Below are 25,557 nucleotides of genomic sequence, written 5' to 3' on the forward strand. Positions count from 1 at the left end.
AGCATTGAGGTCCCTTCACTGCTATATTTATATAATTGAGCTCCATTTTGAATTGACAGGAAACTAATCTATCTTGATTACTTTCATTTTAATTGCACTTGGAATGGGGTGAAGAAAAAAAGGGATTTCAGCAGACAGCCTGGGATACATTGAAGAGGAAATTTCATTTGAAGGTCCCCTTTCATCCATTTGAAAAAAATATCTTCCTCATAATCTCTGATGTTTTTTTCTTTAATTGCATTTGCTAAATCATTTGTATTGAAAACACCCACGATGTTCATTTTCAAGCTGTTCTAGTTGTTTTTTCCCCCTCTTGGCTCTGCACCACGATAAATGTCCAATTTGAGATTCCTCTTCATAAAATAAATATTGGATGCCTATCACTGTCAATGACCCTAAAACTCAATCATTCATTGCCACTGTCAAAGGCAATACGTTTCAATTCTGGGTGCCATTTTGCTCTCACTGGGCATTGGCGAGATCTCCGTTTGGCAATCAATAATAAAAATACTTGTGTATTGATCATTAGAAGCGGGGTTTAAGAAGAATATAACTATCATTTGGAATTAACAAGTGTTTGTTCACTACACTCTTGCCTAAAAAAACATGTAAAATATTTGTGATTTCCTTAAATACCAATTTAACAGTAGAGGTCTGCTGGCAGTTTCTAAATCACACTTGGACCTCCAGTAAGATAGAATCACTCCTTTAACATTTATCCTGTCTCGCCATGTTGTGACTGCCGACACAAGTATGGTAACTTTAAAAGGGGATAAGAACATTTGATCTGATTGGGAAACGGGGACGATGTGCATTTAGACACTTCTTCTCCTGCTGTATCTTGCGTTTATTCAAAGACACGTGGCTGTGCAAGTCCACCAAAATACCAAATGATGGACTAAAAACCTCATTGACTTGCCTCAGTCTGGGTTTTGCACAGCACAGAAAAATAGCGCCCAACATGCTCATCTCCCCAAACATGATTATGAATAGCTTTGCTTTCACAGCTTTAACCTGCAGATCCACAAAGAACCTCTTTTGTCAATATTTATAGATTCTCGCCAGTGTTGTTTGCATGTTGCCTAATCACCACCACTGTCTCGTATTTGTTTTTATTCTTAGCTTTACTGAAAGCCAAAGGCATTGTTATCGTCCACGTTCCGTCGCTAGGATTTTGAAGCATTTCAAATCTTATCATAAAAGCGCTAAGGTTGAACACAAGTCATTGACGGATTATTTTGTATAGGACCTTAATTCCTAAACAGAAATTATTAATTAAATGTTACAGGATAAACGATGTATGGGACATGCTTTTTAAGATTTAAAGGACATTTTATCTCCAATCCTAATACATCCATGTTTAGACACCCCTTCTTTATTTGGCGTTTGTAGTTCAGCAGAAATCAGAAATGTATAAACTACCCAAGAAATCAGTGATTACCTGAGCTCCACATTGCCATTCACCACAGCTAGAGAAATGAAGTCTTTCTTGTTCTCCTGGCCATTGTAAAGGAGGATACCCGTCATCTCGGACGCTCTGAACTCCATGGCAATCCGGACAGTGTGGTAGGCGCTCATGGTTTGGAAGGCCAAGTAGGACTGGCCTCCGAACGACGGGATAAAGTACTTGATCACTGTGGGGGAACAAAGGACATTGCTGTAAAAAAAGATTTGATAGAAAGCGGATTTTTCGTTGAGAAATAAAAATTTTTTAACAAATATATACTTGCCAGTCAACATTATACTGAAGCAAAGTAAAAAACATACAAAAATCCTAAATAAAGCACTTTTTCTTCCTTATTAAAATATTAGTTCTTAATGCCAGTGTGTTTGTAACTCCAAAAAAGTGTTGTTGTTTTTTTCTTCATTTTTTTTCTACTGTTGGGCTTTTAATAGTTCCTTCAGAAATTCTCATTGTATTCACAGAAAATAAGAATCAAAGAAAGGAATATTCAGCAATTGATTAAACTAAACTTTACCTTTTTCACACACAGATCCTCCTCGCCCAGCAGGGCACTTGCAACTGAAGTCATTGCCTTCTTCCTCACAGGTTCCTCCATGGAGGCAGGGGTGAGAATTGCAAGGTGTCTGGTGTTTGTGCAGTTTGTCCCGAACATGGGCGACGGTGGTGATTGCTGGCATTGCAGTTGTGGTCATGATACGGCTCGGGGTGCTAATGGGTGCTGTTGTCGTGGTTGTACGTCTGCCAGGCCTTCGTGTTGTCCCCGGGGGCCGACGGGTGATATACGGGGACGTCACCAGGTGCCTGGTGGTGGTTATAGAAGCATGTGTGGTGACCGACGCTATGGTGCTGGTAAAGAAGGGCATGGATGATCGGCCTGTCAATGAAAAGGATGATTAGTAATGCATTACTGTTGCCAAAAACAATGTAGATTCTTGACATTGATATTACCGTTGAAAATGTGTACTACCCAACCTGTATTAAGGGTATTACTTAGGCAGTAGTCATCAGGTTTTATTGCCTAATCAACTGCTAAGAAGGGTTCAGTCTTAAAACATTAATTAAACTGGTTAAATTGAATTGAATGCTTTTATTGTCATTATACAAGGATATAATGAGATTTAAAGCTTTCACCACACTTCTTTTCACAAGGTTCGTGGGGGTGCTGGAGCTTATCACAGCCAAATTTTGGGAAGTAGGTGGAGAACACCTTAAATTGTTTGCTAGGTAATCTCAGGTCACAATGAGACAAATAACTATTCATGCACATACTCATGCCTAAGGACAATTTAGAGTGCTAAAGCAGCCAACCATGCACATTTTTGGCATGGAAAGGGGAGAACATGCAAACTCCACACACGAAGGTTGGGTCCACCAGGGATTCAACCGTTGATGTCAGAATTGTGAGGCAGATGCGCTAACCCTCCCCCACTGTGTCGCCTGTTAAACTATTGTAAATCACTTCATCCAGTTTACTAACGATTTACCCAGTTACATGACATTATCACTAAATGTACGTCTAGACCAGGGGCCGGGAAAGAAAGAGCCATAAACGATTCCTATTTTCAAATGGTATTCTTTGAGAGCCAAACTCACAAGTTGAAAATCTAAACATATGAAAATGTGGGACTTTTTTTTGTTATTTTACCACTTTTAAAGTACAAAAAGTTTCAGAATTCGTTTGACAACATGTTACATTGTTGCTAATCAATGAATATCAATGAGTTCGATGAGTATCAATGAGAGAATTGATGCAGAAGACTCTAATGAAGAAAAAAACAATACCACAGTGCCGACGCAACGTTCCTATTGGTGCGTTCGGGACTCGGCTCTCTCACCACCGATTTCCATATTTTAGCTCAGAGCCACATCAAAAGAGCCACATGTGGCTCCCGAGCCATAAGTTCCCTACCCCTGGTCTAGACTATAAACCCATTTAGACTTTTAATCATAGCTTTATTGTAAAGTTGTATTACCCCCGAAGTAACATCACCTTTTGAATAACTACACTATTCATTTACTTCTTCACGCTACTTAATCAATTACCATAGTTGTTGAAGCGAATATTTTCATCCACCGGCTTCTTCACTGTGATGCTTGTTTCCTTGGAGACCTTCAGCTGTTTGAGCAGCGCTCCCTCAATGTCCTCTACTGTGTATCTTGTATCTGTAATAAACAAAAGGCACATCCACTTAGGGCAAGACCTCAAAGGAGCACTACGGAACACTCAGGACTTGTACTTCTTTAGCCAGACAGTGGATATACAGAAAAACCCAGCTTGTGACAGCAGCAAGCGTCTGGAGGGACCACTTGTCCTCCACCTGCACCCCGGCCTACGTTTTTTTTCATGTTCCAGATGAATTGGCATCATAATGTTAGACACAGATGTTTTCTTTACTGGCCATGGAGGACAAAGCCTTTAACGATGGCCCTTAGCCCGTATGACGGGGATGAAGGACGCTAAACGCAGTTCATAAATGAAAATAAAAGAGAGTTGATGGAGGGCAGGATAGGGTTTTTTGTCGACTAAAACGGATATCTTTAGGTTTTACATTTCACACTTTGAAAGTTGGCCTTTTTTTTAACTGTTAGGATTTGAGAATGTTAAAAGCAAGACTCAGGATGACTAAGATACTTTTGATTTTTATGAATTGTGCACGATTTTTAAAATAGAACATTAACGGGCAAAGGATAAAATCCGGTATGTAGCATTTTATTTTAAAATGGAACATTAACGGGCAAAGGATAAAATCCGGTGTTGTAGCATTTGATTCAGTAAAGTCCCAGATATCCATCGAAATAGGCACTTACTGAAGAAACTATAAATGAGGCACCCAAAACGTTGTTAAAAGTTTGAGCAACAATGATTTCAAAAGAAGGCAATAGTGTTCCAAAGCATACTTACAATTATCTAAAAACATTGCTGTACCTTTTGTCATTTGAATTTGTGAAATTATTATTTTTTCCCTCATTATTATCCTTCTCCGCTATTAAGTTTAGCTATGCAGAAGGGCTTTGCATTCAAAGGTAAGAAAGATGTGCTTTGGAAATTTGAAATCCCGACTGTGTGAATTTTGCCAGAGCCGCTTCACCAAATTTTGCATTATGGACATAAAACATGTTTAGACTAAGATTAAAATTGTGATTGTGAAACCAATCAATGTGTGAGTCTCGACTGTACTTAAAATCAAATATATATATAAATATACATATTACTAATTTCACTACATTAGTGCTTATCTTGACATTTCAGGTCAATTGTGCTCTTACCTGGTTTGAAATTAGCCTCTACAAAGGCCAGGATGGAGTTACTGGGCGCCAGGTTGCGGACACGAACACTCATGAAGTCCCTGCGAACCTCTGACTTCCTGAATAGGTCATTGAGCTAAATAAAAGAAAGGAAGATTAAGAGGGTATGAGAGGGAAAATGGACATGGTGAAAGGATAATGAATGGGGCTAGCAGCAAGTGCCAACCTATCACTAAACCAATTTCATTTCTCAAAAAGTGTACTCCATCTGCTAGAAGGTGTGCGTCAGGGTCCTTGTGTGTGTGTGTGTGTGTGTGTGTGTGTGTGTGTGTGTGTGTGAGCGTGTGTGTGTGTGCATGTGTGTGTGCGTGCATGTGTGTGTGTGTGTGTGCATGTGTGTATGTGTGAGATTGAAAAAAAATTGACATTTTAGTTAAACTCATGACAAGGGCTAAAGCTTGAAGATAAATGTTGTGCTCCTGATTAGTTTTGCCCCAATATGTGGAAACAAAATTTAAAGAATCTTTAAAGTTCTCCAAGTTTGTTTAAGGCCACTTTACTTTTTTTACTCTGAAAGCTGTTTCTAGTCTGACAAAACAAATCCGGGACAACATTAAGTCTTGAAATTGGAGGTTTAAAAATGTCATGCAATGAAGTGGAAAAACCAAATCATTTTAAATTTTTCTTCAGTCTTCCTTTTAGTTTTTTTCATTTTGCAGTAGATTGATCACATCCACTAAACTAAATACACACCATGTCCTCTCTCATGAAGCCAGTGAGCCTGCTAAATACAGAATCCATAATAAAATTGCTCAGGATGCTTTCAAAGAAATATCATGTGTAACATTTTATTATCTGGGATTTCTCGGCCGACTTAATATCCAAATGTTATGGACATGGCAAAGTAAGTGAATGCTTTGGCCAGAAGGACCATGTCCAATGTGTTAAAAGATTTTTTTTGGTGGGACAGGGATTTTTAAATGCTTCTTATAATGAGAATTATAATTACAACTTCACAGCTTTACATAAAATTGCTAAAAACATCCAACCTCCTTCTATGAATGTTTACAAAATGAACAAACCAAAATAAGCTGCTCAGCACATCCAATAGAAAAACTCAAGTGTTATGATTGTTATAAAAACTGCTTGTGTGAGCAAATTTGCGAAAACATGGACGAGTGGCAATCAAAAATTGTGTGAGTCCAATGCGCCCTCATTTCTTTTTTTTCTGTTAATCTGTCCATCCTCCACTTTCACTGACACTCTTGACAGCAATTTACATCTCGTTTTTCACGAACATAAATACGTTGAATTTGTACTTGACTAAAACAAGGGCCTCGTCAAATTTCTACTTGAACAAAAGTAAACAGGACAGTGGGTGATAATATAAATTTTCCGATTGTATGTATGCTCCTAAATGCAAGTACGAATGTTGAGATCATCAGTAACATTGAACAGTCCAATCTAATCTATATACAGTGGACGATGGTATTTTTGGCAGATGTCTTGCTAATAACCAAGCACAAATAAAAGCAGCTTCACTTTTTTTGTAAAATACACCACTCAGTCCTTACAAAAGAAGCTTGTACACGCACAGAGTTTGTGTTATGTACTGTATGCTACGTGGGCTGACAACAGAAACCCCCGAGCCAGGCGATTGAACAATGGCAATGGCATTGCTTTGAATTTTCATAGATGAGCTCCCAATGGACGCCTGTGACACTTTACAACAGCTGCTAGATGTTCTGATTACACACCAACGCTTTTTTGTGCATCCTGACAAGGCCTGATTTTAATAGGGGAATGAGGCCCCAGCTAGACAACAAGAGCATTCATTTTAAAGGCTAGATGATGACAGCGATAACACACTAAACATATTCAAAAAGTTTCATTGTGTCTCTATATATGGACCTCATGGCAAACTGTAGCATGTTTTTATAAGAGCCTGTGTTTCCATGACTTTTCAAATAACGTGTTTTTTGCTGTTTGTAAACAATTTTCTTTTTTATTTCTACTTTGATAATCCCATTTTGTACCTAGATACTGAATTTTTAAAAGGTGCCAAAGGTATTTGTCCTTGTCCACAACATTCCATCCCTACTGCACAATAGCAATTGCATTTTCTAGTTGAATAAAAGACTGTACAAATCTTTTGTTTGACACTGTTGGGAATCTGAAGGAATTGTAAGAACTACATTAGTTTGACTCTGAGTTTTTTCAAATGATACTTTAAAAGATGACTTAGGTCTCTCTAGTTTTGAGGTTCTCCGCAGGAAAACGTAGAAGAGAGTCAGTGCAGTGGCAAAAAAAAAAAAAAAGAATGGTCTAGATGCCAACATTTTTCAACATCAATTTGGGATGGTAATGTCCTCATGATGCTTTGAAGCACCTACTTATCATTTTAAACTTGACTCAAGAGCTGAGTAAATGGAAAATATAACAGGTGATGTTACTTTTATGGGGTGGGGCAGTTTGAAAGTTTTCTTCATCCCCCCTTCTTAAAATCACATCAAAACACAATCTATTCTTAACTACAATACACTGTACAATATTCACCTTTTGTTTTTACATCTGATTTTTTTTAACAATGTGCTATGGGACATTTACCAATCATTGAGAAACTCTTAGATTTATTTTCTGGTTTTTCACAATTTTATCTTTGGAAAAGATATAAAAGAGGATCTCTCCAATCAATCAATAGCCAGAAAACCTGTATACTATTGGCAGTAATACTCTGCACTTACGGCACTTTCGATGCTGCGGGCCGTCTCCCCAAAAAGCTCCGATTTTGGGTCCTCCATCTCAGGAGTGTAGACTATTTCTTGGCCCTCCACCTGGTCCAAGTGCAGGAACCCACTGAACTTCATGGTGGCTAGAGGGAGAGAGGATGACATGCTGAAACCTTTGCCTCGATCTCACTTCCTGCTGCTTTACAAACACTTCATTTTCAGCAACAGTGCCAGTAGTGGGTTAGTGATGGATTGCGTCTTGGTGTGTGTCTGACAAAGGCAAGTTAGTGTGTGCCACTGATTGGGTTTTTCACAAGACTGGCAGTAAAAGTGAGGGAGGCACATATTCGGTGGTGAATGGTGTGGACGTGGAAGTGAAATGTGGGAGAAAGGGAAGAAGGTAGAAATTTGGGCCATTTCATTTCTTTTACCAGACGAAGATTCATTCCAAAAGTTGGCTGAGGCATGGAAGGCTGGGTAAAAAGACAAAATGTTATAGACACACACAACACAGTGGGGGAAAAAGATCACTCACGCAGAGTTTATTATCTTAAAGCTCAGTGGGTATCAATACTTTATTGAAGCCCTTTTACTTCAATGAAATCATTCAATCTTATAGGCAGGTAGGGATTGTGGGGTGTTTTTCGCAGAGAATCATATTTTCTTTAGGCTTCAAGTCTAGCCCAATGGTGTCAAACATAAAGCCTGTGGGCCCAAAAGGGCTCAGGGGTTAATCTGGCCAGTGGGGACACACTGCGCGACAGGGACGTTGCAGCTTTTTTGCTGCATGTACGTTTATTTTGACATTGACACCATTGAAACTTAGTGTTGTGATTTGTTTGAGCGAGCACTTTTGCGTCCGCAGTCACATTTGTTAATTTGCACGCTCACAGTCAAAATTTGACCCAAAACCAACAGAAATTGACCGAAACTCGACATGAGCCCTGAGTCCACCAATTTCAAGTGTCCAAAAATGAACTCTGACAAGGGAAGACGTCCAAGTTAATTAAACTAGTGTAACTAACTTTGAAAGTTTATATTTCCCTGCCATTGAGTTAACTCATTGGGCCAAAAAACAAACTGGTTCGGTCCAGATGGGATCTAATTGTCAAAGTTTTAAATCCTTGGTCTAGGCCTTTTCAATTTTGATCATTATCCTCAGTTGAAGAAATTCAGCTTTTCATCTGCATGTATTGGTAGAGTGCTCGTTAGTTGCACGCAAGTGATTTCCATGCACGGAAGGCAAAAAAATTCACAATATCAATGATCATGTGGGGAACGAGAAAGGCGCCAATCTCGAGAAAGAGATGATTCTCTCAATGCAACTTTGGAGAATACGTTGCACAACATCAATCAGCTCTGCACAATTTCTTTTTTTTTACCCTGAGTGGAGGGCTAAGACGATGTGTGAGATTCTGAGCTACCATGCTGCTCATAATCAACAGAACAAATTGCCCAAATCAATCATGGTTGCCCCTGTCTGAGCCTCAGCAGTGGGGGAAATGGGAGGAGCACTTGTATGATTATCGTGAAAGATAGTCTTAATTGTCTCTTAAGCACAGCGGGGCAGTGACTGATGCCGCCTGTCTGAAAGTGCACCCAAAAAGAAATGGTAGACACTGCACCCTTCATTCTGCAGTACTTTTACAGGTGGTCAGTCATGGATTTGGATCTAATGGTGTCCATAAAACAGAAGCAAAATGAACAAAGTTTGGCTGGGAAATGAGCAGGGAGATAAAAAAAAAAAAAAGCAAACCGGCTGAGAGCGTTTAAATGCGCGAGGAAGACAAACATCAGGGAAGGTGATGTACCGCATTCTTACTCTGACGAGGAAAGGAATAAAAGAAGAAAGACTGTTACAGCGTCAGTTTCAGCTGGACCACAAAGCATAATGGATGTCCACTCACATATGGAAAGCTTTAAGAGTAGCTAGTGCACAATTAATGCTCACACAAAGACATTTTTGGCCATAATCTCATATCGAGGCCCCTGCCTCATTCAAATATAACATAATTTAGTATCCTGTGAACTATGATTTGGATATTTTTTTTCTTTTTAAATATGTTTTCTTCGCAGCTGGATGTGTCAATAAAGAAGTGTAATTGCAATAGTGGCATGAGACAAGTTACTGTAATTAGGAGACCATGTCCAGCATCGTGGTAGCCCTTTTTTTGTCAGTGGGGTCTCTGTATTCTGGACATTTTAAAGTGGAAGCAGCCGCCTCAATGGGGTTTTCAATCAAAAATGAATCACCACCACTGTAACTTTTGTTCATGAATACAAGAACAGTAAATGACTGTAATCTTCTTCAAGAAATTACTGTTGGGATAAACAGTTGGTGCCGGTGTAGTATGTTTTTCAATGTGACCAACAGTATGGCTGATATAAATGTGTTTACACAGAAATATGCGCAAAAAAACATGGCCAAAGTGCAAAAAAACACAGCAGTGTTAAAATCTGTCAGAGACAATATTAATCTGTTTAGTCATCCATTTCTTTTCCTACATGACTTGTTTTGAGTAAGAAACAGATGGCTATTTTTAAAGGCGACATACCAAATTGTCAATAGAGGGAAATTGAGACAGGAAATTGTTTGGAATTTGTACCGTACCAACTAATATGAAATATGCTCTTTTGATGTTGTACTTACAGTGTGTTTATTTCCTCTTAATTCAAGATTACACACTATCCGACTGCATCAATGTCACTCAACGTACGCAGCAAACAAAGTTGTAACAATATTCCCTTTCTAAACAAAGCTAAATCATAGTTGGCCATACTGTCGGAGACCTAAACTGTGCTGCTAAATGTTAGGGAGGTTTGGTAAGCCATGTTTAACACTCACCTCAACAGATGTTGTTGTGATTGGTGGGTTATGTTTTGACTTGGATTTATTGGGTGAAGAAATACATTTAAAAATAATTGAAGCAAACAAAACTTTAAAAAATCGCTTGAAGTTATGGGGCAAAGAATTCTCTTCATGTGACTCACTTTGTACTTTCGGACACTGCAGGGCAGAGACATTGCTTTAAATTTGCCAGCGATATTAACACTAGTGGTAGACATAAAAAAACAGAATTCAACTGAAGGGATGGAGGAGCCACAGAGCCCTTTATCTCTTTGAAGTGAGACTGTCCGAAAGCACTGATTGGACTGAAAGCCCTTTAGTAGCCAATTCTCTCTCTCTCCCTCTCAGAGTCCACAGAGAAATAGAATATCACACAGCTAGATTGACACTGACCCGGTTCAACGGGTGAAAAAAGTGAGATGTAGCGCACTACAGTGATATTGAAGATTGTCACTGACTAATAAGACGTGAGTGTGGCTGAGATGAAAACTGAAAAACAAAATATGAAGGGAAAATCCACCACAAATAGTGACAACGCCAACTAATTCTAATCATAGCGGTCTTAAAATAAATTTTCTTGGGGTTCAGTATAAATATGTTTGCAGACGAAGGTCTTACATCTCCTACAACACATGATTTCATTGAGCATTATAGTTTTGTGAAATGCTCGTCTTCTTAGTCATGACAAACTTTTGGTCATATTTTCCCACGAGTGATTTGTTTACTTCCGATCCATCTGCCAAAATTTGAAGGAGGTGATTCATGACAGCAGAGATGATACCAGCTGTTTATCTGTTTGTTTACTGCAGATGGCAGAATATTAGTACCCACAAAATAAATATTGGAAATGAACACAAAATGTCTTCATTTGTGATGAAAATAAGAAAGCAGAATATTTATGCTAAAATATAATATAAACAAAAAGTGATATGGACATTGGTATAGATATTTTGCAAGTGTGGTGTGATCTAAATCCGTGGATTTTAAACAGGATTCCCTTTCCAACCATGCCTAACAACGTTTATGCAATGATGTGAAAAGTATTTTTTTCAAAAAGGAGCTAGCAAGCTACTGGATGTAAAATTAGATACTAAATATTTGAAATGGCAATTTAATTGACAAGACTCAGAGCCTGGAATGTCAACTATTTTGACCATGTACTGGAAGAGAACAAATACCAGATGAAATTTCTGTCAAAATTCTTGGGAATGACATTAGACTCACGTGGACAATTTGCTCCTTCTGCACTGCTGGCCGGAGTCTCGCTGTCAGGGCAGCATCCAAATTCGGTGTTGTCACAAGATGGTCTCTGGTCAGCAATTGGTATTGCAGGGCTTTCCATTATGCTCACTGGATGAAGAGAAGCAGTGGTGTGTACATATTAGAAATATTATTTGGGACAATATATACTAAATATACATTATTACATTTATCCCACAATGGCAAACTTTCTATTAGTAGTCTGATTGTTTTATTTCCTCTTTGTTCTGGGCTCTATGTCCCCAGATGAATTTATACACAAAGGGTTTAAGAAAATAAAATGATGTGCAACAAAGAAAACTTTTTTTTTCCCTGTGAAGCCTAAAATAAACACTGTAGCAGTAGCTAATGGATTTAGTTTGGATTATGGAGACGTCATTTAGATTTATATTGTCGGAGAAGAATAGGAGTGTGTCTTCTTAATGACAAAAACAGGTAAATGAAGCGAGCAAGCCAATTCAAAGAGATGCCAGAATATCACGCAAAAAGATAATTATTTCAAGGACACATTGAAAAGACTCACAGATCACCTCATTCTTGGAGACTAATAACCATCCACGCACACACTCATACCTACGGACAATTTGGAGTGTTCAGACAGCCTACAGTGCATGTTTTTGGGATGTGGGAGGAATTAGAGCCCAAGGAAAACCCACATAGGCAACAGGAGAACATGTAAACTCCACAGAGGAAGGCCAGAACCCACCAGGGATTAAACCCTGGAACCCTTGAACTGTGAGGTGGAAGTGCTAACCCCTTTCCCTACCGTGCTACCCTCCCTAAGTATACTAGAATATACTTACATGAATTAAATAGATATAAAGTAATTTAAATGAATGGCAACAGTGTCAAATAACCAAAACTCACCATATAAAAGATTAAAAAAAGCTTAAGGCATATTGATTATTGTGTTCTGGAAACAAACTCCATTAAGTGTCTGTCTGATTTCCTGCTTCTGACAGTTTTCTCTGTCCTTTCGGTATCTTTACATCAATTGTAAAGTTCTATAATGAGCCAGGTAAGGGATTTGTTGGGTATTGGAGGCAAATTGGAAATGGTAAAAGCCCAGACAGTAAATTAGTGTAGTGTCTGTCCTATGCAGCACATTTGATATAAAACCGCAGTGTTCTTTCCCACATAAACAGATCTGACTGATAGCTGGCATCAATGCATCCCATGAGAACAAAAGATATGCATATATGCTTCTTGTATTTGCATCTGTTTTAGAGCATAAAAAGGGTGTGTGGTCCGCTCCCTGGCCAACTGTGTATTACACTGCACAAGCAGTGAAACTCCATCTTCTCTAATGATGGTGTCGGCGGCATGGGCGTCTCGGCCGAAGCGACGCAGTTTATTGCCGCTTGGAGATCAGAAATAATCATGGAGGCAAACAGCTAACGGCTAAACAAGTCGTAAAGACGTCAAGAGTCGGGGGGGACATTCTGCTCAAGGACTCGCGGTCAAAGGAAGGAGGGAGGAGAAAGATGAAGGGCTTATAGGGCATCTGTTGGAGAGTGGTCTGGAGATTTATGGCTTTTGAGCTGAAGGGACGACGGGTGCAAGAGAAGAAGGCAATATGGAGTGACAAGAAGACTGCACTGAAATTCCATTGGGAGCCATAGGAATAAGTGCCACATAAACAGGCACTAACACACACACGCGTTAAGTGTGGATTTCAACTACCATATAGATTGTGCAAGACTTGGAAACACCCCGCCAGCTGCCTGATTTATATAGTGCACTAATAATGGGGCAAACCTAGATACAGCAGTTGGTTCACTGAGGAATGATTTATCCATTTTCCCATTGTCTGTACCTTTTATACTCACTGGTGTCAAGGGTGAGTTTGTGTAATCCCAGATGACTTTGAACAAAATGTAGGGTGCAACCACAACAAGTCATCAGTTAATTGTAGGACATACAGAACATTTTACGCTGAATTTCGATCTCTGCAGTTAAATGTGCACTCTGAAAAGACCAATCACTTTCGTTGTTGATGTGAGTGTGTGACCAAAAGTCATCCCTCATTTTTTTTTCATCGGCTAAATCTACTATATATTAGTGTCACTGATTGCTTTGTATTTTTCACTTTACACCGAATTTAATTTTGTCTGGCAGCTGGAAGAAAATGCTACTTTTAAAAAAAAACCTAGCAAGGGTAGTGTAGATTACTCCGGAAGAGGAAAAAGAAAGATTTTTAGGAGAGCCTAATCTTTCATTTGATGGATTTGGAAGCAAATGGTAAGAAGATGGAAACATGCAAGCCCAAAAGAACAACCTTGTTAAGAACATGCAAACGAGAGGCTTAAGCCCTGATTTACAATGACTTAACCAAACTTTTCATACATCTATGGATGTGTCTTGTAGTCTAATCCCTTCATTCAGCACTCCAAACGAAAGCGATTGGACATTGCTTTCACTATCACATTGTATTGTTCACATAGATACATATACAATTTAGAAAGAAAAAAAAACTCCAACACGGGCATGGCTGGGTACACATTCATTCAAACAGAGCCCCATGACAGCAGGTCTCCTCGCTTGACAGGCTCCACGCTTCTTGCGTCACCGAGCACTGGTCAGCAACTGACAGGAGAATACATCTAAGACACTGGGAAAGCGGGAAGGCATAAAGGAGGAAAGAGAAAGATCGCAGCGGGGGTCACGCTTTTCCGACCATCCTATACATTTGATGCCTACAGACAACTGAGGTGGCTGGGTGGAGGGAATGCTAGACGGGAACTGAAAGAAAGGCGCTAGTCAGGCAGCAGGGCATGTCGGGAAAGATTTGGGACTGCTCGTCATAGGACTGGGACTGATTTAAGGCGGCCTGTGCGGACACAATCACACCTCGAACCGCCCAGTCACATCAGCTTCTCAATTCCAAAGAGACACAGATATGGGCCAGTGGTTTCATCTGGCCAGCCAGCTCACAGTATAATCTTTTGCTATTTGAATGAGCAAAATGATTGCTGGAAGACTGACAGGATGGGCAGAGGGCAGTAACAATGAAGCATGCAGAGTCCTTTCTGACTCAAATTGAGATATACGCTCATAGACCACAACATTTGCTATGCCTACCTTCTGCTAATGTTATACTAATTGGGTTGGATGTGTCAAATAGGAATTCATTTTAACAATGCTTTTATTAGGATGTGAATACTCTTCACCAAATCACAGTGAATTATGCTGTTTGTAATTAGAGCAAATTGCTTATTGGGAGTATTGTATTCCTAATACTCGGAGAGCAAATATACAGTTGTTATATAAAAAGATATTCTATCCCTTGCTGCAAGATAGTTTTGTAGCAAGTAAAATGATTTTTTTCTTTTCAATGAAGACTTTTAAATAAACAATTCCATTTGTCAATATTTCAAGTCCCTATATGATCTGATTATTAATGAGGTGTCAATAACTTTGGAGACTAATGCCGATAGGAAAACCTATAATACGAATTTGTATAATAATAGTTGATCTATATTTGGAATGTACAAACATGGTATTGGTCTTTGCTCCAATGAGTGCCATAGTACAGTTACCGTAGGCCATTTTAATACCAATGTAAAGCTTCCAATATATAGTATTATTATTTTTAATTATAAGGCAAACTAGACCAATGTCCAAGTTTGAGGTATTTCAGTGTTTAGTGATGCATAGCTGAACCGCAAAATTCCCAATGTGCGATCAATACGTCTGTCACAATGTCCATCAAGGCTGAACATTTTCATTTTTGATTTTTTGGATGTAATGGCTTTCATTATGCAGTTATGGCCAGTGATAACACACTACATCTAATAAAATAATAATCTACAGTCGTTCAACATCCACCACGTAACTTCAAACCCTCTGATGACATGAGTATGTTATGGTATGACATCAAATATTTGCTCCGCACTCACAATGTGAATAGCTTGAAAAGCATTATGGGTATGATAATGAAAGAGCAAGGATTTACCAAACGTTTCCTCTGCCCCACTGGCTTCTGATGGGACGCCGCTTCCTGTTTCCTCTTCCTGCTCCTCCTCTTCCTCGGCTTGGTCATCTCCACTTGGTTCTCCGCTGCCTGAACCTTCGAATGACTTTGTATCAGCGGAGGGTTTGGGGCTACTGCGAAACGGGGTCGCAGTGGTAGGCCTTGGCGACTGAGGTTTCATGTGGAAGCGGTGGTGGTGGTGTTTGGTTTGCGCACGGTGGTGGGTGAAAGTGGTTGAGGGCGTGCTGGCAGCGGGCTGCTCCGTAGTCCCGGCTGTTCTCGGGGGTGGGATGGCCCACACCTGGTTATGATTTAAGGTGGCTGGCGTTGTGATGGTGGTAGCGGTAAAGGGTGTTGGAGTGGTTCGCTCGGCCCGCTCGGAGATGCTTTCTGGTGGAGGGAAGGGGAGGAAGCAAGGAATGGATGAATGATTGAGCCAAGATGACAATGTCTGAAACAGAATGAAACTCGCCTCCATGATATTTAACTTGAACCAAAGGCAACAAAATATTCTTTTTGATTTCATTGTTGGCAAAATTCTCAATGCTATTTGGTCACGTTCTCATAAAATACTTGCATTAAATATTAATATATTATAAGGAATTAAAAAGCTCCTGGCATGGTAAAATTCCATATTCAACAAAATAGCAATGAAACATGCTCCACAATAAGCACACTTTTGACATGCATTTCCAACTATTAAATTAATTAGAATCCCAAGCGGTTCCACAATAATAATGATGAACGTGGACGATGGCCATAGATGACATTTACACAATGCTCACACAGCTTTGCACTCAACTTATGGTTGAGCGAGTATGTTTTGCCACTTGCTATTCATTTTTGGGTGTTACATGTATGCCCGTGCCTTTGAATTTTCTATCCATATTCACATGCTGCCTTGCAGCAGTAAAGCTTTAATCACCAACAGCCAGTGCCGCTAGTGATGAATGATTGATAGAAATAGGCCATGAAAAAAAATCTGAGCTGCTTTAACTCAGGGCTTCAAAGGCAGCACTCCGCTCGCTGGCGCCAACGTCGTCAACGCCACCACAAACAGATGCACAGCAAACAAGCAAGCGCTCACTCGGCAAAGAATCACTCAGAATATGGAGGCAAGCGGACGCTCTTAGCAGGGAGAGGGCCATTAACCAAGGAAAAGGACATAACTGTGTGATGAAAGAACGATAAACGGGACAAAAAAAATCCCCTGAAGAGTAAATAAGGAGAAACTACTTAAGAGAGTTAGCTGTAAGAAGCAGGCTTTTTGCTTGCTTACTGCCCATGGGAAAAAAATGGATGTGGGTGACATAAAACAATCCTCATTAGAATTCGTTCAGCATTATGTGTATCGCCTAATCATGCTGCTATAATCACCTCCTTGACTGACAGTTTGCTCACTGAGGTGTGAAACGCATTACCAGCGGGGACGGCAGAGGGCTACGGAAATCATGTCAACTGAGAGTTTGGAACATTTTTGTAAAGGTTCCCATTTGGAGTGGAGCCATAAGTAGATTGTATCGTTGACATTGTGGCAGCGTGCATTGCAGTTCTGCTCGGCTACACCTGTCACTCTACATGCATGTTTACTGTCAGGTAGCTGGATGGCTGTGCAGATAATTGTAGTGGCTATGGTAAGAATGGAAAAAAATGAGACACTGCATGTAAAAAAAAGTAGCAGAATAGTGGAAAGAATTGCAAATTGAGGCATAAGTTTGATTCGGCTGGAGCAATGTTCCTGAAAAAACATAATATTAGATTTTAACATCTGTTTTTCCCAAAATCTATTGGTGAAGCAAAAATTGATCAGATTCATTATTAAACTATGTATGTGTGACACTTAGCGTTGATCGGCATTTAAAATAAATGACTGAAGGTTCTTAGTTACATTGAAAAATTTGGACATCTGTCAAAGGAGTTCAAGCTGGTCTCACCCTCCTTTGTTTTTTAAAATTTTTATCATTTTTGGAAAGCGGCCTTTGGAGGTAAAAATATTTGGACGTTGACTTTTTTTTCATATTAACTGATTAAAGTAAACTCTTGGAACTAAATTTCTCAGATGTGAATGCATTTCTGTGAAGACCATTGATGCTGTCACATTGACCGGTGGGCAACCACTCCTGCGAAATAGACATTAATAGCTCCATTTGTAATACACACTATGACAGCCTTATCTCTGGAAAAACAAATAAGTGGCTATCACAGACGCTGAGCCGTTGCCTTTTTTTGTTTTGTTCAGTATTTTTTTTTAAGTCACACATTTTTGTGGTCTATGACAAAAACTGAAGGGCAAAGAAAAAAACCCAGCTGCTCATTTTTTTCTTCTTTTCACAATTGAATTTAACACTCAATTTGCAATCCTTTTTCTACTTTGTACCTCTTCCAGTGAACAGACATGTCACCAGATGAAGAGGAGGAAAATAAATTCTTGTCATCGCTGTTTGTCTTGAACCATGTAGTTAGTGTTGAAACATTGTCATTTAGATTGTTGGGGAGTGAACCATGCTCTCTTGTAAGGAGTAGGAGGCTATATGAGATTGAAAGGGAAAAGACAGTGACCAGCAGAAGAAGGGCGACAGAGTGACGAAGTAAACATATTAACAAAGGCAACCGTGGGGGAGAAGATGGCAGAGCAAACAATGGAGGAAGGATGAGGGATTGAATAATAAGATCTAAAATCTCTTAACACAAACTGGTGGAGACAACAGAAGCCTGGCTAACACACAGCCTGACAATGCCATATGCTGGCATAATTTGCCAATTTGCTGCAAACCTACAGGTGATAGCACCATATGGGAGGAGGACATGTCATTGCCAACTCAGTGGCCACTTCCCACCATGGCCAGCATAGTGTACTGGTGCAGGACAGGACTGCGTATCAATATGTTTTCACATTTTTAGCTTGAAGTGCTATTATACATTGTGGTACAATGATATTTGCCCATCGTTTTTATTTGGAATGTTCCGATTGCATATTTTTGCCGTGTGATTCCGAGTTGCCTCATTGTCTGGACAATTTGAATAGAGATATCGCAAAATTATAATCATATTAAAGAGCGATTCATTGAATTAATGTATTTTACATAAATATACTTGCACAGCGAATAATCTTAGTCGCCCAATGTAATATTTAAGATATTTTACTTGTGATTTGTTGGACATTTAATTTTTTACTTCAAAGTATGTTTCAATACTGCCAAAATAATCTGTACAATCTCATTTTTGCATTATACTGATGGATCATTTTGTTACCTTGACTCGTTAATTGCAATAGAAAAACATTACCCGATTCAAAACCTACCAAAACAAAGATGCGGTTGGCTAAGATTTTCAATAAATTCTGATTCGATTTCTGATTGGGGACATCCTTGGTTTTTGATGCTGTCCTTCCTCTACATAATAAAAACATTTCTACAGCATTTGAGAAAATGATGTCAAAGGGATTAGGTTAGCATGTCTTTAACTGCAAAATATTAATAATGTTTCAAGTGATTGTTTTGAAACTCCCCGTGTCTTTCGTACCTCAATAGTCACTCAAATCCATAAGCACTTGGTGTTGTATTTGGTACAAATGGAACACAGTAAGCATGAGTGTTCACTAATCCACCACGTCTACAACCGCTCCATGTACACAGCAGGGGAGGGATGAAGGGACGGCGAGGGGAGAGAGGGAGGCAGAGCTAATGCTAATTCGCACCCAGCCACACGTGAAATGAGCTCCAGATCGAACCCCTGAAGCCTACAGTGGTGGCGGAGATGCTTCCCGCCACGCAACCACATCCACAGGGGGCTGCGAATTAAAAGATCCTCCGTCAGGGCGCCTGTCTCTTTCTTCCCCGAAGCCCTGATAGAATGAACCAGGAAGAAAAAAAAGGAATGTGCTTGGAGGCTTCTCCTGGCCTTCCTTCCAAGTGCGGAAACACTTGGCGAGGTATTACACACGAGCCACATGGCAACTGCCAGGCAATGGGAGCATGAAAAAAATAGATTGAATTTTGGCAGCATCTTTTTGCTGTCAAGTCACATCTTCAAGCATGTCTGCTCTGGTGACCTGTTTCCGGCATATCTTTGCTTTTGTCATTGTGCCGAGAATTTTAAAATCAACTGCTTGGCACCTAAGGATGAGGGCAAAAGACTCCCTAACGGAGGATAGATCAGTTATCCTGCTGACAGCAGTACTAAGGACTTGGTCACCTGGCCTGGAGGCACCGAGCAATGTGGCGAAAGGGCCGTTTTACAGATGAGCATCCAAGACATCTGGCAATGGCTCATTTCCAGAGCCCTACAGCTGGCCCGCCTCTTCTTCTCTGCAATGTTTCTATACCCTCCTCAAAAGCAAAAGCTGGCTGTCAAACTGACATCTTTATTAAACAAATAAGCCATGATCTTGGCTACTGTCCCAGCTACCTTAAACACTGATTCAAACAGTGTCCTTTGGCAACAAGGCCAAAAGGAGAAGGAATTCTTTCTTTCAACAAACTGCATTTTCATTGCTGGTAAATTTGAATTGACAATTCTCAAAAGGGGTCAACATCCCTATCAAGATTGATATTCTGATTTTGTTACCCGAGATCACCTTGATGATATTTATTTTCTGTATCTAACAGAAAATTGAAGTCTTTTAGTTGAGCCTCATAGTGCGGTAAATACGCTACTCATCTTTATGTATATAGTAAAAAATATATAACATATGTCCCAAAACCTGAAGAATTGGGCTGTGATGGATGGATAAAGTCACGTTGACATTCTTAGGGATGAAAACATTGAGTTTGAAGACATTACCAGATAGGTTTGAATCTAAATCCAAAAGCGAAAAATTCAGCACAGAAAAACATTTGTCTTTGCCAGTGTCTTCATTTGCTATCTATCTTATTCCATATCGTTCAGGGTCTCACTATCCTGACCTAGCATTCACTCAAAAGGTCTATTGAGGGTAAGATTGATTTCACACCAACTACCTAAAGGTCCACTAAATTGAAACGCTACAATATTGACAATATAGACCAGATTTGTTGCTCGGCATGAGACAAAGGGTCTGAGAAAATGTTTGTCCAGCTGTACAATATTTGTGATGCAAGGAGGTTTCATCTAGTCTCACCTGTGCATTGTCCAAAGTGTTGTACTGTGATATCCTTGTCTTGCCTACAGGCAATTGTCCTCAGCTGGCACTGGTCAGCATACGTCACCCCATCAGTACCGCACACCTGCTCCACGGTGATATAGATGGGGAGGGAGCACTTACTTATTCCCTTTGAACACACTAGCAGCTTCCCTCATTTAAAACAACCCCCGAGACCGGCTTCAAAGACGCACCTTAGTTTTGTTGCTCTCATCACAATCAGTCGAGGGGCACTCACAATAGGCTTGACCATTCACCTTAATACAAGAGGCTCCAAAACTACAAACTAAATCGTCACATGAATTCGGAGCCTCTGGACCTGAAAGGGACATGGGTTGACTTTATTAACAACACTTACATTTAAACTGCAGCATGAATGGACAAATGCACTGATTTTGGAGTACTTACAAATGAAAACACAAAGCAATGGTACTACAGTATGTATATGTGATGTACTAAAAATTCACAGGAACAGGATCGTGTTTCTCCTCCAAATTCACTCTTTACTTTTCACCTTTGCTTCTCCAAACTGCTCACAGTTCACATTTCAAGTTACATATGACTTTAGTTGTTTTAATTCATTATTTTGGTGTTATCTTTACGTATTTACTGCTTTAATTATATTCTTTAATGTCAGTTTCATGCATCATTTGTGCTTTTACATTTTCTTGTGATGTAAAACACTGAATGACCTTGTGTTGAATTGTGCTATATAAACAAATTTACCTTGCCTTGTCTAAGAATGATAAGAACCTTTTTTCAATTAGTCTTATGCATTCATGTTTAGTTCTAATTAGTAATTGTATTGACATACACTGAGAATAAACCAGAATTATTGATAAGGAACATTTTCTATGAGTTATACACTCATATCACGTTAATACATTAATAGTGTCACGGAGGACTGTATTTTCCTACATGAATAATTGAGTTTTCCTGTTGTGCACTATTTCATCCAAGCTGCCACTGTGGGTCTAACAGAATATGTTATATTGTGGAAATGTACTGCACTCTGGAATACTATTTTGGATAAGCTTTTTTTTTCTTCCATTTTTACCATTCAGTACATCTTTTCATACGTAAGCAGCTTTCGCAGCCTTGAAGTTACTGCTGCACAAGCCAAAGGAGACCGGTGTGCACCCACTGGGGCATAAGTGAAAGGCCTTTGCATCATAGCTACATCATAACAGCTTAACGTGCCCCCCGTCCTTGGCTCCTGCTTTCATGCGCCTCCACCTCCCACTCACTGCCTTGTCTTTTCATCTGACATGGTGAGCGGGGATGGAGCCCCACTGGTCTGCCCTGTTGCCGACTTGATTAAGCATTTGACTTCCAGTCAATAGCTGATAGAGCATCTTAATCAAGGCGCTGTGTGCCCCTCCCATGGAAAGAGCTAACCTTTCTTTCAACTTACTGTGTTCATAATTCATTTAAAGAATACATCGAAACAAAATTCAAGTCTGAATCGTTTTCATTCATTCACTTTGTGGAGAAAACCTGCACAAGCCTGGGAAGACCAGACAAACGCCACACAAGCAGGTCAGTACATGTGATTGAACCCTCAATTTCAGAACTGTGGGGCCAACGTGCTAACCACTTTTTAACTGAGTGAACCAATAATTGTGCCACTATGGGATAGTTGTATTACAGTATTTTGATTTGGTTGAGATTGATAAGATGATAGTGAAAACAAATGAAGATACATTTAGGATTATTAGAATGACGAAACCGCAAGATAAGTCCATCAATAGAAACGTTTTTGGAAAGAAACAATGACAATAAAGACTTTTAATTTTTTGATTTGGAAAAAACTTTCCATAGGAAGTTGCTCGTGTACAGAAAAAAAATGTAATATCAATGTGTAATGTGTCATTTAAATCTAGTTTAAAGTTTAGTTTTGTGCTATTGCTCCTGTATTACCTTTGTCACAGCCATTCATGCCCATTTTGCTTCCATCTGGACACACGTTGCACTTCATTCCATTTACCCCAGCCTTACAAGAGCACAGGCCCGACATCTGCTCACAGTCGTCACGCACGGACCCACTGGCGTCACAGTTGCACGCTGTCCGTGGGCAAGGTGAGAAGAAAAGATTGATTAAAAGGTGGATCGATTAAGGGTGATGACAAGACCTGTCCTGTAAACCACTACGCAGGACTGGCCAAGTCCGGTCCTTGAGAGCCCCTATCCAGTATGTTTTCCAGGTCTCCCTCCACCAACATACTTGCATCAATAAATTGGGATCGGTATGAAGCCTCTGCACAGATGAGGTGATCGTTTGATTCAGGTGTGGTAGAGGAGGGAGATATGGAAAGCATACTGGATAGGGGCTCTCGAGGACCGGACATGGCCACCCCTGCCCTAAAGGGACAACAATAATTCCGCCGAAATGAAAGAAGAGTTAGTCACAGATTTTAGCCATCTCTGAAATTACAATTTACTGAGAAGGCAGTCTTGTCTCAGCCAAATGAATTACCTCATTTGCAGTGTTGTTAGGATGTTGGGGCCTAAGTGAGGATATTTGCTCAGTCAAGCTTGCACGTCACGGGCAGATATTTTCGGCGTGTTTGTGGCATTATGTAAATTTGCCAAACTATGATGATACAATATCTTGCTGAATCCACAAGCACTCATTAACAGAGACAATTTGAGAAATACGCAGGTAACAAAAGTGTGTAATTTCACACTTGATGGGTGGGAAGATACTCAAGAGACCCAAACATTTGCATACAGAGAATCTTAAAATAAACTTTTCACATGATTGACTCAGGCGATACACCAAAACGGGCTTACGTGTGCAGCCGCTCATGTTTTCCGTCACAATGCCGCGGAAGTTCCAGAAGCCTGGCTCGCAGCGGTCGCACTTAAGTCCACCAACACCTGGTTTGCAAGAGCACTGACCACTTGCAGGATTGCATGTGCCCTTGTAGGAGCCGTAGACATTACATTGGCAAGTGCCTGAGGACAATAAAAAGGGCATTATTATTATTATGAATTCCTTAAAAATGCAATTTTCATTTCAACTGCCTCTTCTACTGCCATGTGCACCCATTTTGGGAATTTTAAACCATTCAGTCGAATGACAAAGTCCCTCCAAACTTTTCACCAAGGGTGTAACTTGAGAAAAGAGAGTTTATGGATTTAGAGAAGGCTCAGTGTTCCACAAATAGATGATGTGGCGCGTCAGCTAAATCTGAAGTAAATCTGTTTTCATCCTTATTTCAAATTGTGTTTTTCATCAGTACTGCATCCAAGTTGAGAGGTTACAACAGACACTCATAGCCCCATTTTTCTAACTTACTGGAAAATAACCACACAAGTGTTTGTGTGTGTGTGTGTGTGTGTGTGTGTGTGTGTGTGTCAAAGTTAGTTTGTGTGTAATGTTATGTTTAGGGATTGCATGTTTCTGCATGTGGCTTTGAGTTTGAGTCGCCTGATTTGAGAGTTCCGATCTGATACCCAGGAAATCTATTAAATAAAGGAAAAACACTATATCCAAATGTCTTTTGTACACCCAATTTGAATAGAGCTATTGCAAAAATTCTAATCATATAAATGGGTAATTTCAACAAAGCAGAAAAAACACAAGTAAGCACCAAAGTAATGTTGCAAACAAATTGTTTAAATAATGGATTTTACATAAATAAGCTTGGGCTCTACCTTGGCTAATCTCATTTCACAAAACCACACTAAACACTTTAGAAGGATAGGTTAAGGATGTATTACTTAATGCTAGCAAACAGACAGCAGTTATACTCTGCTGAATTGTGATAATATATGTTTTTTTTTTAGTATGAACACATGATGGACATGGATTAGGACTCACTCGGACAACCAGCCAGTCCAACACCCATGGCAGTTGTAAAGTTGTCAGCACAGCAGCCATACACAGACAGAGAGCAGTGCTGGGACTCAGTGGGCTCTGGTAACGACGTGGCTGAAATTACAGATAAGGGGGAAAACAAAAGGGCAAAATAGGATGAGGGATGTCACTAGAAGATTTTCTGTTGTAGGTTTTATAAATGAGGATTTGGGCCTGTACAAAATCGCTGTAGAGTGGCCACCACATATTCACAGTTTTCCATCTGCAGATGCACGCATTAAAGTAAAAAAAGGGTGATTTTTTTCATTTTGAAACCAGTTTTGAAGGCAACTATCCAATTGAAATGTCTGACAAGCACTTTTTGGCTGGGGGATTTTGGAGGAAAAAAAAATCTATTTTCTCAACAAAGGCTCAAAACCAGCGAGAAAACGATGCTATTACGTCCTAAGAAAAAACAAAGGTGCAGCTTACATTTACTACCAATTTGAAAACTCATTCTCTTCATTTGTTCCTGTTAGATATAAAAGGATTGGAGTTACTGCCCTTCAGCCATCTCCACATCTTCAAAAAGACAAACATGCCGCAAAATAAGGTGGCATTGCCACCAGACATGTTATAGACTGTTCGCCCAAAGATAAGGTAGGGCGATAATGCAGCATACACGGGTGGAAAAATAGAAAAAGCCCCAAGCTAAATACTGTTTTTTTCCAGTGTGTTTTTGAAACAGTGTCCTACAAAGCAATGCTTTATTTTTTGGGGGGCAGAAATACGATGTACAATCTTTTAATCCTTAGTCTTATCAATACAGTGGAATTTTACATCCTCTGCCTGCTCAGGGCTTTCAACCTCTCGTTTGACATTCAAGCCTTGTGGGAATGAACGGCAATTTTGGTATATATGGTATATCAGATGTATGCTTTTTCGCTGGCAGCAAGGGTATCTGGTGTCGTCTATGTGAGTAAGTGTTGCTTGAGTTACCCTTGCTGGATGATTAGGACCATGTATTCATTCATTTTCCAAACCATTTATCCTCACAAGGGTTGCAGGGCGTGCTGGAGCCTATCCCACCTAACTATGGGCATCAGTCAATCGCC

General features: G+C 39.8%; 1 protein-coding gene across 4 annotated transcripts in view; it reads right to left on the reverse strand.

Moving 5' to 3' along the window:
- agrn (agrin) overlaps window positions 1-25,557 on the reverse strand; it is a 173,814-nt gene that overhangs the window by 30,577 nt on the left and 117,680 nt on the right. For 3 of the 4 annotated variants that reach the window (XM_077732487.1, XM_077732404.1, XM_077732568.1), the window contains 12 exons: window positions 24,467-24,577; window positions 23,434-23,598; window positions 22,561-22,704; window positions 20,835-20,959; window positions 20,620-20,725; window positions 15,504-15,911; window positions 11,513-11,638; window positions 7,456-7,583; window positions 4,733-4,847; window positions 3,509-3,628; window positions 1,980-2,339; window positions 1,442-1,634 (listed from right to left, as the gene is read on the reverse strand). In XM_077732487.1, coding sequence (XP_077588613.1) covers window positions 1,442-1,634; window positions 1,980-2,339; window positions 3,509-3,628; window positions 4,733-4,847; window positions 7,456-7,583; window positions 11,513-11,638; window positions 15,504-15,911; window positions 20,620-20,725; window positions 20,835-20,959; window positions 22,561-22,704; window positions 23,434-23,598; window positions 24,467-24,577 — 2,101 coding nt within the window. The remainder of the gene's footprint in view (window positions 1-1,441; window positions 1,635-1,979; window positions 2,340-3,508; window positions 3,629-4,732; window positions 4,848-7,455; window positions 7,584-11,512; window positions 11,639-15,503; window positions 15,912-20,619; window positions 20,726-20,834; window positions 20,960-22,560; window positions 22,705-23,433; window positions 23,599-24,466; window positions 24,578-25,557) is intronic. The other variant, XM_077732654.1, reaches the window with a different exon arrangement.

The sequence above is a fragment of the Stigmatopora nigra genome, chromosome 1, assembly GCF_051989575.1.
Source record: "Stigmatopora nigra isolate UIUO_SnigA chromosome 1, RoL_Snig_1.1, whole genome shotgun sequence".
NCBI classification, from domain to species: domain Eukaryota; kingdom Metazoa; phylum Chordata; class Actinopteri; order Syngnathiformes; family Syngnathidae; genus Stigmatopora; species Stigmatopora nigra.